Source organism: Barbus barbus (assembly GCF_936440315.1).
Source record: "Barbus barbus genome assembly, chromosome: 30".
NCBI lineage: Eukaryota > Metazoa > Chordata > Actinopteri > Cypriniformes > Cyprinidae > Barbus > Barbus barbus.
This window is the reverse complement of record NC_136758.1, coordinates 21,776,196-21,791,357: the sequence shown is the minus strand read 5'-3', so window position 1 is coordinate 21,791,357 and position 15,162 is coordinate 21,776,196. Positions and strand designations below refer to the sequence as shown.

Genomic DNA, 15,162 nt, shown 5'->3' with positions numbered 1-15,162 from the left:
ACACAACGGCAGATAGAAAGTTCCCTTTCACTTCCGTCTGGATGAGCTTGTGTACCGTGGCCAAATGAATGCTGTTGTTAGTGCTTCACTGATTGGCTATTCAGCATGATTAGAGACTTTTCAAAGAGAGGTGAATGATAGGGAGGGAAAATCTGCAGAATATGAGCTGATTTCCTGAAGCTGTGAAATCAGGCAGATTGCTGGGGATGGAGAGGAAGGGATGAGGGAAGATAACAAGCCTTGGGACCACGGGGGAGGCACGTTTTGATCGACTGCTGTGAAATCTTATACTGACATGTTTACCCCTAAGATCTGACTTTAGTGTCGATCCATACCCTCAATCCTCAGTCCAAGATGTCTGAACATGTGGATATGTACGTATATGTGAGTGTGGACTCTATATGTGAGAGTGGACTCATATCTGTGCATTAGTGACAGGCACGAGTACACTAAAATGACCACAGCGATCAAAATGTAAATAAATAAATAAATAATTAATAATTAATTAATTTGGCATTTTATATATTTATTTTTTATGTAAAATAATTATTAAATAATATAAATAATTTAATAAACAATCATTACTTTTTAATATAATTCAATTTAATATTTATATATTATTCATATTTTATATTTAAATAAAATAAGTGTTTTTGTGAGATTAATTAAAAGAATCAGTTCACACACACACACATTCAAAAATTCTAATTCAAAAATAAAAATCAACAAACCACAAATTAAACTTTTATTTTACAACTATTTTTAACTTGATATATCATTAAAAATGCAACACTCAAGAATACTAGACCCTGAATGGAACAGTCAAAGATTTAAAAAAAATGTTAAAAAAAATTAAAAACAGACTAACAGAATTCACATCTACCTCAATGCCACACTGAACATTTTTCTGTCTGCAAGCAATCCAAATAAAACATGTATGTGTCTGTATTTTTGTTTGTGGATAAACACATTTGTAGCTGCATGAATAAATTGCACGGATCTAGATCTTTTTAAATTCTGTGTGTTTTGTCTTATGAATTTTGCCATTAAATGCTATACCCCAATCATTGTATATTTTACAAAGGTTCCTCCCCCTCATCATCTCTCCAAAGAGAATGAAACAAAAAGAAATGAAGGCAATCAAAAGAAAGGACAACCTGAGGAAAAAGTAAAGTCACTGACATAATTACCCAGATTAGGCTGGAAAGAGTAATTGCAAGATAAACCCTCACGGATGTCATCTCTATGTGCTCTTTGTGGCTTAATCAGAGACACTACAGTATCAAATCAATATATGCTAAAAGCCTTCGGCTGTAAAACAGTGCGTGCTAAAACAGGGAAGCTACCGAGGGAACCTGCAGTTTGTATTATAAAGTTTTACACTAATCACCCAGGCCTCCGTGCCACATGGGCTTCACTACGGACAAGCCTGGGAGAAATATAGTATTGACAAAGATAGAAAAAAAATCCCCAGAATGTGAGTAAACTCAGTTGTGATTATATTTGAGTGTTGTTAAGGGACCGTAGCCCTAGCATTCAGTGCACTCTCAGGTGATTTAAGGGCCATGGCTGTGGGGTCCACTTTGGCTCTCTGAGGCCTCCAGGCCGGCATAGATGACCTTCACACTGCCTGAATCAATAGCAATTAACTCGAGCACTATAGCCAGTGGTGCTTTGTAAAAAAACAAAAAAATCCCCCAAAGTTCCCAGTATAACTCGGCCTGTTTGCAAACAAAAACACATTAAAACATAGAGTTTAGACACATATAAATGATATTAACTGAACAGATATTAATCTGTAATGCAAACCATGCATATGAACAAAATATCTGAGCCAATTATCAACATATCAGCTCATCCCACAATCATCCGATCTCGTTATTTAATTTAGCATTACTGAGGCATGACCTGTCGAGCTACTTTTGAAATGATCAGGGCCGTTCGCACGGAAATGAGGTTTTGCATTTATTAACCAAACAAACTCATTTTGTACATTAATGACTGAAGGAATTAACGTGCAAAACGAAATCTCAGCACTAAATTGGCAAGGCACATCAGACGATGCGGTAAAATGAGTTCAATTACTGCATGAAAACAGGTTTCACCTGTTGACACAGTATTAACTTTATTCTACTGTGAGCTATAACAGTATTGCAGTTTTCTGGTTGGGAAGCTAAAGGAAAATGTTTTAAACCATCATTCAGATATAAGAGATTTAAACAAAATACTAAATCTCTTAATACAAAACAGATTGCTATGATATTGGCTTGGAATTATACTGAGACTTCCTGTGCAAAGATGGCACTTGGAATTAAATTGCGTAAATTTATAATGCAAACTAATAAGAAGAAATAAATAGGACTTCGCTATATTGTGAATATACTGTAGTCAAAGTTATAGCCAATGAGTTACATACGATGCAAAATTGTGTAAAGCTGCACAGTGTTAAATTTGAATTCTTGCTCTATAAAGAATACAGTACTGTATTCATCCCTTTCACTTATCAAAAATGTAGTTTTCTAAACTCGTATGCAGTATATGCAATGATGTTGTGTGTAATTTTAAGAATAAGATATGAAATGACCTCGTGAGATCCTAGCTGCATAATGGACTTAATAACTCTTAAGGAAACAGGATTCAGTTATTTCCGACTCTCCAGCTTGCGTGTGTTTTATATTCCAGCAGGCTATTCTGTGAGGAAGGTTTTCTTTGTTTAGAAGATAATTTATGCCAATCAAACTCACAAAAGTGAGAGAGGAAAAGGTACATTCATATTCATGTTAATTTCTATACTTGTATGTAGGCTTTTGTATAATATAAAATCACATGATATAACATGTTTAGATGTTCGAGCAAGGTGCATCTGAAACAATATTATATGTAGAATTTTATAATACTGGCATTTAATGAAGGGGTCATATCATGAGAAATCATTTAAAATATTTTTTTAATAGTATATATATTTTTTTACTTTTAAATAGAACAAAACTTTATTAGTATTTTACCATTTAAAAATAAAAATAAAATAATTTCCCATTACATGACCCCTGTATTAAATGTTTTGAATTTCTACAGTCAATGAATCAGCAGTTGCTCTTCCAGGCCTGAAATTTCCAAGCACAGAGTCACATTTCCTCAATCTGGAAAAAAAGAGGTGTTTGTCAGGGTTGAAATGCCGAGTGTGCATTAGAGAAAATCTGAAGTGTATGTGTACTGACAGGAGGACAGCGTGGTGTGTGACAGCAGCCAGTTGTCTGGCCCAAGCAGCAGCTACAGGCTTCTATGGAGCAGATAATAGATCTGGACAAATATCAGGTAGTCGGGTGTGCACTCTTGGCAGAGTGTGAGTTTAGATTTATAACACTAAAAAAAAAAAAAAACATAGAACCTGACTGTGTAGTTTAGCAGAACTATTAGACATCTGACTATCGGTGTAAAGTCTCAGCTGGTGCACCCAATGACATACGGCCTGTTTATTGGCCAAGCCAAGAGCTGGTTGAATCAGGCTACACAGATTTTACCAGGTATTTCCTCTGTGTTTTCTATACAGTTTAGATAAGCAGCTGAGCAAGCATCAGTAATAATTACAATGTGCTCTTTTAAGTGTTAGGGCTGTCTAGTCATTTTAGTATTTGGTTATTAGTTCAGACATGAGCCATGCAAAAGAGCAGTCCAGGTGCACACAGATGTGTGTGTGTGTGTGACTGACACTTAGAAAGACTATTTTGCCTTGTGGCATAAGTGTAGCCAAATGACAATGTTTAGACGCACTTCTAGTCAGTATCAGAATACTTCTCACACTCACTCTTCTTACAAACTCGCGGTGACACTCAGTCTGATGCCCTTGCAGATGATTATGACTGACATTCACAGCAAATGAACGTGCAGGAGGTTGATTTACAATCTGTCTCTGGCAATGGACTGTTAAAATGCTGTATTTGACTTTTACATTTGTCTAAAAACACTGTACAAGGACAGAAAAAGATGTCATAGCATGTCCGTCCTCTGACAATACAAAAACGATTCATGTCAATATTTGCTACGTCTGACCCTTTGTATCCTCATGAAACTTTTGCTCTCAATCGGGAACATGAGCCCAAAGGCTAAAATTTGATTATTTTAATTTTAATTTCTCATCTATTTGCATTGAACTTTACATTTGTATATAAGACTTTTTTTTTCCGCAAAGCCCCAAATGTCGAAATTCACAAGCAGTTTATCATAAAAGTGCCAACAATATTAGCTGTATTACAGTACAGAGTATACAGAAGCTAGTTTTTAAAAATAAGAAGGGCTAAAGAAGCTACATTTGTAATATTTTTGTAAAATTTTATTGGTTTGATTTGATATGTTATGAAATGTTATCTTTATCTATGTGATTATCTAAATATGTTATAAAGAGTAAAACAGTGAAAAAAAAAAAGTAGAAAGAGTGTAAAAAACGATAACAACCATAAAAAATGGTTTCTTGTAATATTACACAAATGGATGAAGCCCAATGGAGAAACCAGCTCTCATGCCAACATAATAAGCAATTTGCTTTGCTCAGTGTTCACAGACACGCTGGAAGTCCCTCTATTACCTGGTTACCTGGAACCCCTGCGTTCCGGCCCATATGGAGCCCTTCAAACATGCAGCCCCAACAGATTCGAGCAAAAGATCCACAACCAATCTCCTGTCATCTACCAAAACCATTCCGCTTCATTTTTCATGTGACTATGAGTTAGAGTTAGAGTTATACTTTATAGTCCTTTACAGGAAATTTGTCTTGGACTCAAAACTGCAACAATACATAAAACAACCACACACACAAAAAAAATAAAATAATAATAATTCTATAAATCTTTCTGCCTATGATATCTGAAGATCTGTACTTTATGAGCGGCTGGACTTTTTCCAAGGTATGACATCATCAGGGGTTTGACTCAGACGCAACACTCCCCAAACCCGGGAGAACATCAGCTTCCATACAGCAACGTGCTGAGATATTAATGAGCTTATAGTTTAACTGATTATGTGAGAGCTAATCCGTTGTTTACAAACAGCAGCAGATGGGATTTTACAGGTGAGAAGCTCAACAAACTGGCGTGACGGTGATTGTAAACACTTCTTTTTTTTATTCAAATGTTGCGATTGAAATTAAACCCACCTCTCGGGTTTATTCTAAAACAAAGCAAAAAATTTATTTTAGGAAACCAGGCCTGTTAGGTTAATATGAACTAATGAAAGGTAAATGTAAAGGCAGCTAACTCACCCCTCTCACACGTGCGGGACCAGTAACCGGTGCCTGTGCAGTCACAGATAAAGCGATTCCATCCTTCTTTGCACACACCTTTGTTCTTGCACGGATAGCTGTCGCACTGCTTGCCTGACATCTTGTTGCAGGAAGGTTTGATGCCTGCACCGTTCTGGTCCTCAGCGATTTGCCTGATGTCCTTACTGCGACCGTCAATGAACAGGTCCCGAATGCATCCCACATAGCCATAGTTTAGCATGGCAGTCCATAGTTCGGTGGGAAGGATAAGGCCAGACCGGCTATCAGGGAGGCCACCCAGGTACATGTCCCCCTCCAGGTCCAAGATTTCATTTTCACCACTGGCGGTGAACGGAGTGCGACGGCTGTTAACAGATATGGTGCCTGAAAAAATAAAAAAATAAATCAGAAGAGACAGAGATTATATGAGCCACAAAATACATGAAACACATTCACACAGTTACTGTTAGTGCTCCAGTGACGTTACAAGTTAGTTTTTTAGCAGTTTAGTTTTATGATTAAAGGGATCATATGACGTTTCTAAAAAGAACATTATTTTGTGTATTTGGTGTAATGCAATGTGTTTATGCAGTTGAAGGTTTTAAAACACATTATTTTCCACATACCGTACATTATTGTTGCACCTATCTACCCCGCCTTTCTGAAACATGTCGATTTTTACAAAGCTCATTGTTCTGAAAAGCGTGGTGTGCTCTGATTGGCCAGCTATCCAGTGCGTTGTGATTGGCCGAATACCTCAAGCGTGTGATGGAAATGTTACACCCCTTACCATATCAGCTTCCATTGCTGCGGCGGCAACAGTACTTTCCCCAATAATTTGGGGAAGTCGTGGCCTAATGGCTAGAGAGTCGGAGTCGTAATCCAAAGGTTGTGGGTTCGAGTCTCGGGCCGGCAGGGATTGTAGGTGGGGGGAGTGAATGTCCAGCGCTCTCTCCACCCTCAATACCACGACTGAGGTGCCCTTGAGCAAGGCACCGAACCCCCAACTGCTCCCCGGGCACCGCAGCATAAATGGCTGCCCACTGCTCCGGGTGTGTGTTCACGGTGTGTGTGTGTCCACTGCTGTGTGTGTGCACGTTGGATGGGTTAAATGCAGAGCACGAATTTCGAGTATGGGTCACCATACTTGGCAGTATGTCACTTCACTTAACTACAGCGAGAATAAAAGTTACACCACCTTTCTTGGTGTATACATTTGGGCAGTGTTATGCAAAACTTCCCACACAGTGACTTAGAAAGAATATCTCTTTGGGTTTGAGACTTTAATCTTTGCAGCTTTACGGCTCTTATATATGCACGAACAGTTTGCAACAATCCAAAGACAAAGGAAAACATGAAATTGCGTCATATGACCCCTTTAACCCCTAAAATGTCAAAGTAAACGCAAAGTAATTTTAATTTGACAAAACACATTATTGAAATACAGCTACAATAAAATAAATAAAATATACTATATAATAATAATTTAAAAAACTTCAACAAAAATGTGAATATGCATTAGAAATGTTGCCTTTGCAACTAACTGAAATAAAATAATTTTTAATTGAAGTACTAAACTTACTTAAAAATAAAGATAAGTACAAATACTTCTATCTATCTATCTATCTATCTATCTATCTATCTATCTATCTATCTATCTATCTATCTATCTATCTATCTATCTATCTATCTATCTATCTATCAATTTTTTAAAACTAGATTCTGTTGCCAAAAGTATGATAAATTGCTTGTGATTTTTCTCTTTTAAAAATGTCTGATAAAAAGGTGAAGTTAAATGTAAACAGATCAGAACTTTAAGAGCAATTTGATTTCAAACTAAAATTTTATTGAAAACAAAGTATAAAAAATAAAATCTAGTTTAGATTATTATTAAATACTTTAATATTATATACATGCTAAAACTGTTAGGAGACATACATATATGTAATAATTCATATTATAAATAATATATGAATATGTTTTAAGTGAAGGTCATGTTAAATAAAATGCATAATAAAATAAAATAAACAAAAAATAAAATAAATGCTTTTTTTAATGTGGAGAGACTATAAACTCTAAACTCTAAACTAAAGTACTGTAAATTACTGCACTGCGTATTCCAGCAGGGTTCAGACTAAGACTGTCTGTCCTGTGTCTATCCTGTCCACAAGAGACAAAGATAGGGATAGAAAGACTAGCCATAGAATAAGTGATGGAGGAGTGGGGGCTACAAGAAGATTTTTTTCTATTTATGACCTCATGGGGAGTGTGTGAATCTTGTAAAGCGGCGTCCCTCATACAGACACACAGATGTAAACAATGCATCCCATGTGAGCAACCAGGGATCAATGGGAATAATCTCTTCAGAACTGACACCGGTCCAGTCACCCACATGGCTCTGTCTAAAACCTCGCATTATTGATATCCTACAAGACCTCCCAAGGGCCCTGTGCTATGAAGTGATATGGAGTAGTCGTCGATCGATTCAGAAACAGAGTGCCAGCGATTCAAGGGCAATGAAAGAAAGAAAGAGGTGAAGGAGGATAAGGAGAAAGATAGAGGGGATAAAACCTAATAGAAAGTTCTGTCAAAATAGATGTGAAATGAAATGAAAATGTCAGCCTCCTTTGGACTAAATCTGTTCATTATTGGTGACTAACCACAGTGCTTTTTGTTTAAAGCTGTTATCTTTGGGCTGCAGAGCTTAACGCCTATGGAAAACTAACAAGCAATTACAGTATCCTACCGATTTAATAATGAAACAAAGTGGGAGTTCTTCATGTGCTCAGTTAAAAATTGGTTTTAAAATGAGAAACAATTTATGGGTAATGTCTTTATTTCTAAGAGCATATTTCCCACATGGAAATCAATTTTAAAGACTTTTTCCTTGAATTGCATTTATAATGTTAGTAATTTTTGTCACAAATTAGATGTACAAAGCCATTTTCAATACCTTTAGGTCTATTTCATAAGGCAAACGAAGAAACAGCAAAACCACAATAGCGGGTTCGCTTTGTGCTTCTAACAAATTGTTTTCCTAACATAAATATTATGGAGTGATTTTGGGTTACTATATTGAATATTTCCTTTATCAACAGCCATATAATATTCAGCAATGTATATGGAGCAAAAAAAGGCTTAGCACAAAAAGCACTTATTATACCTACAGTACTTTTCTCCTACACTACACTGTAGCCTGTTATCATAAGCAACAAAAAAAGCTAAATAAATATATAATTTCCATTTTATTAATAATAATAAAAGTAAAAAATAATAATAATCATAGTAATTATTATTATTATTATTATTATTATTATTATTATATATCTATTGACGTTTAACTTTAGATTTGTTCAAAGGAACAAATGAGAAAAATGAAAAGCTATCAAATGTGCCAACAATAGCTTTACTGCAATACAAAATAGTGCAAAAGCTAGGATTTTTTTTTTTAAAATAAAATAGTTAAAGTACATAAAAATGATATACAATAAAAATTTACTGGATTTTGAAAAAACAAAATTAAAAATCAAAGGCATTTATTAAATGTGTTCAGCATGGAATAAAGAATGCACTTAAGTGTGTGTGAGTGTATTCATCTGCGAATCCACACACTGACCTGATCTTCCGTCTCGTTGGATGTCCACATGATACCAGGCCCCATCGTTCACCTTGTTCTGTGTGGCTTTCACTTTGATAGTCCCAGAGCCCATGTCCAGCAGCAGGTACAAACTTCCATCCAGAAGCTCTACAGCAAAAAAGTCCACCTTTGTGTTCTTTTGGCTACGGGCGTCCTTTCTTTCCTGCGGCTTCCCGTGGGTGAAGAGAATAAGGCCGTTTGGTTCGGTGGTACGGAAGTCGAAGGAGATGGAGCCCATGCGTTTTGTGTTCCACTTGGGTAGGCTGATGTAGGCCTCGGGCGTCTCGAATGAGATGGGGTCCAGGGTGGCCACGTTCTCGCACTTGAACACCACATCTCCCTGGATCTTCATTTTGGGATCCACGATGCGGGCGAGCCGGGAGAGCTCCAGCCGGATGTCATTGTTTTTGTAAACAACCTGCATGGATGTAAGCAAAGAATCACTCAATGATGATGATATATGGGATATCTTTATCTGGCTTTCGAAGATAATGAATATGAATATGCAAATTCATTTTTTTTTTGCTGGATGCTAAATAGAGAGACCAGGAAAGGTGACTTTATTCAAATATGACCTGTGATAATACCAATAGGCCAGCCACTGCCTGCAAATGACTGTCTCTCAATGGTAATTGACTCGGGCTGTGCTGGCACAAGCATGTGGGTCTGGTTTTCTTGATAACAATGGTAATGGGTTGACAAAGCTGCAATGGCACTTTCTGCCACAAAAGCTCTGAGGAAGCAAGTCCTGCCCCCTGCCTGCTTCCCAAATCTGACATTGTGCTCTGGGTCCTAGTGCCTGTCAGTTAAAGCCAAGACACCTACCATGTGCTCTGAGCAAGTGCTTAGTTTTATTAGGGCTTAATTCTTACTTTTTTCCAATGCACACGTGCTTTTAAATTGAAAGACTGATTTTTTTTTATCCTAATAAAGGGATACAAGGAGATATTTAAAAGCAAAATTATTTATTTGATTGAGTTAAATATTTCTAGTTAATTATATAACCTTTATGCATAATGTGGGACGTCTAATTATAAACAAGCCCAAGGTACATCAGTATGGAGGACCAAACCTGCAAAAACAATAAATAAATAAATAAATGCATAAATAAATCCACAAAATAATACATAAATAGATAAATAAATAAATGTCAAAAATAAATACATAAATAAATATATAAATCCACATATTCCTGTATAAATAAATATATAAATAATTAAATGTGCGAGAAAATAAATAATTAAATAAATTAAACAAATGTTGGGGGAAATAAGTCCCCCCCCATCAAATGTTTATTCATTTTTGAATGTAGTTCCGTATTTATTTTTCCTCAGCTCAACATGCTAATGAGAGGGTGTCTATCAAGCATCAGAGAAGGCGGTCTTTATGCCACCATTGGTTGATTGTTATAAAAGTTCTGCGTTCGATTGTTTGCCTGCGCAATGCCCGTTAACGTAAAGGCATCTGACAAGCATCGATTCAGCATTGTGTTTTAGAGAGATGGTTGAAGTCATCATGCTAACAGTTGCCAGAGACTTGCGAAGGCTAGCTGACACTGTTGAAATTAGTAGTATGCTATCTGCTGATTATATTCTCTTCAGAGTAGATTCATCTATACACTCTTTAGGTCAGTTAGCGGCTGTAGATCCTTTTGTCCTCGAAAAGCTGGAACAGGTTACTCTTTAAGACCATCTGGGCTATTTTTTGGCAAATTAATATGGTTGCTATTTCTCTGCCGTACTAATTTTGCATGGTCTGACCATACATTACATTTAATACAGATTAAACTGGTCTAGAGCATACTGTACCTGCAAACTCTGCAGAAATTCGCCGGGGTGTGAAATTGCCTGCTTTAGCTAATTTCTCCTGAAGAAAGAGATCTTTTATTGGGTGTACATTTTTAGAACATCACGCTGTTTTTGAGCGCAAGCAATCGACACAAACGTTCCAGCCCTGATATTACAGTTTAATCCTGGACATTGCGGGTTGTAAATCAAACATCCTCTCAGGTGCAGGAAGGGCATAGCGGAATGGAAGGATTGTGTTCTTTTTCTGCAGAAAAGCCACTGAGATTTCCAGGCTTTTCTCCTCTGCTGTGTTTCTTATCTGATAGATCATAAATATCATTCTCCCTGAGGGGGATCCATTTCTCAGACAAAGCCATACATTGGTTCCTCACATCTCATACAAACATCGTAATTTTTCTCCACAAGACTAAAACTGCTAGCTTCAGTCTCTTATTGTTCTTTCAAAAACAGTATTTCTCCTTGGTAAACCATCATGGTGCTGTCAGATAGATTGACGTACACTGGCTCTGTTAAATCTCTAACATCACGATGGAAAGAATCAGAGAAATTTAAAGCACTTATTTCTCTGTTGTCTAGAAACTGGAGACTACATTATAGACTTCCATGTCTGAAATACTGGCATGATGGTACATCATGTACTGTATAGACCGTTTTCTTAAACTATATTATATCAACTGGAAATTGAGATTTATACACACACAGAAACAATATAATACAGAGATCTTTTTTTTTTTTTTTTAAAGATACATTACCATTCAAACGTTTGGGGTCAGTATGTTTGTTTTTACATATTTTTGAAAGAAGACTTATGCTCACCAAAGCTGCATTTATTTTACTAAAATACAGTAAAAAAACAGTAATACTGTAAAATATTATAAAAATTTTAAATAACAGTCTTCTATTTGAATAAACTTAAAAATTTGTTATTTATTCATATGATGGTAAAGCTGAAATTTCAGCAGCCACGTTGTTACATTATGCTGTACATCAAGTAGAACACATCAGAACATCAGATAATCTCTGAATGAAGGATTCGGGAATGGAGAAAGAGAAAGAGATCGTATGCTACCCACAGAATCCTCGCAAGCATCACACAGTCCTAAATATGACCTTGAGGACTTCAACATGACTGAAAACTGCCAGACATTGATTAGACAATGATTGCTGTTATTTGTAACATTATCATTTCTATTTATCCTGTCTGGTGCATTTTTCATCACCTAAATCATGTTTCATCTCGCAAATTGTCCACAACACCAGGGGCAGCCATAGTGTCTGACACAAATTGATACTCTGCAATTTGGTCCGTTCTATGGCATTGTCATTTTGATGCGCTCAGGCGGCCCATGAAATGTCAGCCGGTTAATTCAGCTGATGAGCTGCTCAGAGCTGTGAAAAATCTGCACTCCTCTCTAAGTCTTGATTCTGTAACCGAGCTTGCAAATCATATTTCAGTTGTCCAAACTGTTAAATCTCTTTGCAGAAACATTCTTTAATTGCATTAATTAACTTTTGGTTCAAACCATAACGGAAAAGCAACATATGTCACTCAAACAAAATAAGCATTTCAGGGGAGAACAAATATTTGTTCCCCTGGGAGAAAAGAAGGGTTACTTGAATAGAGCACTCATAGAAATCTGACATTTGAATATAATGCCAGGGCTTTATCTAACAACAACTGGTGTGTAGTTTGCAGGAAAAGCAAGCAAGCAAGTGTAACTGAGACATAATCTATAGATAGGCATGAGAAGACTCCAAAAATCTGTCTGTGTGGAGCTATCTCGGCTTTATGGATTCGGCCATGAGGGAACGTAAGGATTGAGTGGTTTGAGACACAGAAAGAAATTTGTTTGAGTGTGTGGATGGACTAAAAATTTAATCAGGTTGTTATCTTGCCTTGCAGACTCTGAAATAAACTGGAAAAAGTGAAACAAAAAATGATGGATAGAGCGACGTTTCTTATGTAAGTCTTTGTTGTACAGCTGAGCTATTTACAACCAGAGAGGCCATATATTCTTCCCAAGGCTTTTGTAAAAAAAAAAAGGTTTGTCCCACTTTATATTAAGCGGCCTTAAATACTATGTACTTGCATCAAAAACAAGTGCTCTGACCTCCACCCCCCGATGGTCACTGTGTAATTCCCACCCTGCATACAAGTACAATGTAAAAATATATATGTACACAATAAGTGCATTGTACCAATTGATTAGTAGTTAAGGCCACTTAATATAAAGTGGGACCAAAATGTTTGACAAAAACCCATGATATAACAAACCTCAGTCAGAACAGACACCATCATTTGTTTAGGCCAAATTATATGGCAGCACTGCACTTTATGTCTAAGACAATCCCAGAATGCACTGCGCTTGTGAAGTTAAGATGCTGACTAAGTAGGTCAGCTTACTAGGTTTCAGAATGAACTCATACGTCATTTGAAGTGAAGTCCATTCAACATATTGTATTTTTGTGCACCTGGGTGTCAATTCTGCCGATGAAATATTGAAGACATGTCTTTCCACAGAACTCCAGTGGATTGAAAGTCTGGATTGTGAAAGATAGTACGTCAAATCAAGCGGCGTCTGCTCTCACTGACTGCTATGAGCATGAGATAAGCAAAGGGATATTTGCTTGGATTTGAAGCTAAGGTTCTGTTGTAGTGCCTATGCTGTTGTGCTGAGAACCTGGAAGAGCGGATATGCACTTTCTGTGTCTGCGGCCTCCTCTCTGCCTGTGCTGGGCCTGTAGTGACATCCGCATTCATCATCCACAGCTGTCTGCTTCTACTATAAATCTCTGCCTACAGTGCCTACCCACCACTCTCAAAGAATTAATAGCCCCCAGGTCAAACTGGAGAAATCTTGGAAATCGGAATAGATTATTCACTAGTCAAGCATGCCAGGTGGCCCTTTGTGGATGTTTTGCATGGGAGCTTAGGGCAACAAGGTACAGAAAGGTCTAGATGGTCTGGCTGAACATGGTATAACAGGTCAAGGCTCGCACAGCCAAACATTTCACTGTTGGCGTAATGGCAGCCGGTCTGGTTTGCAACTTATTCATAGTTTGTTTTATTTTGTTCAAACCTCTGCTAGACCACGGCTCATCTGCATGCACTGTATTCAAATATAATTTTCCTCACAAGCTCAAGAGTGTTGAACCAAATGCTAATGAGCATGCTAACATGAGAAGCCTACCATCTTCACTTTAACAAACAATTTAGCCACATGACCTGTGAGGAAATCTGTCATCAGCTCATTGCTGCTAGCTAGCCATTTAACACTGACTATCGATAAAGGTCTACTTAAAGAGATAGTTGACCAAAAAATTAAAATTTCTTCATAATTTACTTTCATGTAATTTCAAACCTATAAAACTGTCTTTCTTCTGTGAATAAAATAAGATATTTTGAATAATCTGGTAATCAAAGAGTTTTGGTTACCATTTACCTCCATATTCTGGACCACAAACAATAAAATAAAATAAAATAAAATGAATAAATAAATGTAAGAAATAAAATAAAAATAATATAAAAAATAAATAAATTCTTAACATTTGTGTTATTTTACTATTATTACATACTATATTATTATATTAATTATATTATTTATATACTATTGTAGAGTTTATTAAAGTTTTAAATTTTTAAGGTTTCAGTTAGTTTAACATTTTTATGTCAGCTTTTAATTTAAGTTGACAATAACAACAACAAAAAAGTCATACAGCTTTTGAACGACATGAAGGTGAGTAAATGACAAATGGGTGAACTATGACTTTAACTGATGCTTTGTTTTTATTTCATCAAAATATTCTAAAATATAATTTCATCTGAACACTACATGTCTGACACAGAAGACAAAGACCACTCCTGCTGTTTCAGGCTGGCCAGCAATACAGCTCTGAACTTCTGCCAAATATTAACAGTCCTGCGGTGCTTACTGAAACAAATCTGCTGGATAGAGGATGAGAGAGTGAGTGAGACTGGGTCAATCTATCCATCAGAGCTCTCAGACCTGTCTCGCATCCATAGAGCAGTGCTGGCTCTGGAGCAAGTGTCCAGAGAGCAGGGGCAGTTTCATCCAGCCGGCCCAGCAAAGTGACAAATGACAGTCACCATGCACACATCCTGGAAACTGATTGTGATGGCAGAGCACAAAGGAAGAGAGCCAGAGTCCAGCTCAGCAGTGCAGGCCGCTCAGTATCCAGTCATTAGTGCTGGCAGACCCCTGTGCAGCCACATGCCCCGTCATACCCTGATTACTGCCCTTCACGCTCAGTTTGAAAGAGGGACACAAGGCGGTCTGAGGGGGCCACCAACTATCTATGCAAGTGTTTGCTTTGTTTAAAGAAAGAGAAAAAAAACTATAGTTAATTACGCTAAAAAACATCTAATCATCTATCAATTCATTTTTAAAAATTCTGTGGTCTTAAACATATTAAGAAATCAGTGCATATTGCTTTGATTTTCT

The 15,162-nt window shown here is 36.8% G+C and overlaps 1 protein-coding gene across 2 annotated transcripts in view; it reads right to left on the bottom strand.

The window, feature by feature from the left end:
* The window catches only part of LOC306849927 (neurexin-3a-like), a gene marked incomplete at both ends in the record, with an annotated part of 262,700 nt that overhangs the window by 188,320 nt on the left and 59,218 nt on the right, over nucleotides 1-15,162 (bottom strand). For both annotated transcript variants that reach the window (XM_079385310.1, XM_079385311.1), the window contains 2 exons: nucleotides 5,255-5,638; nucleotides 8,871-9,309. In XM_079385310.1, coding sequence (XP_079241436.1) covers nucleotides 5,255-5,638; nucleotides 8,871-9,309 — 823 coding nt within the window. The remainder of the gene's footprint in view (nucleotides 1-5,254; nucleotides 5,639-8,870; nucleotides 9,310-15,162) is intronic.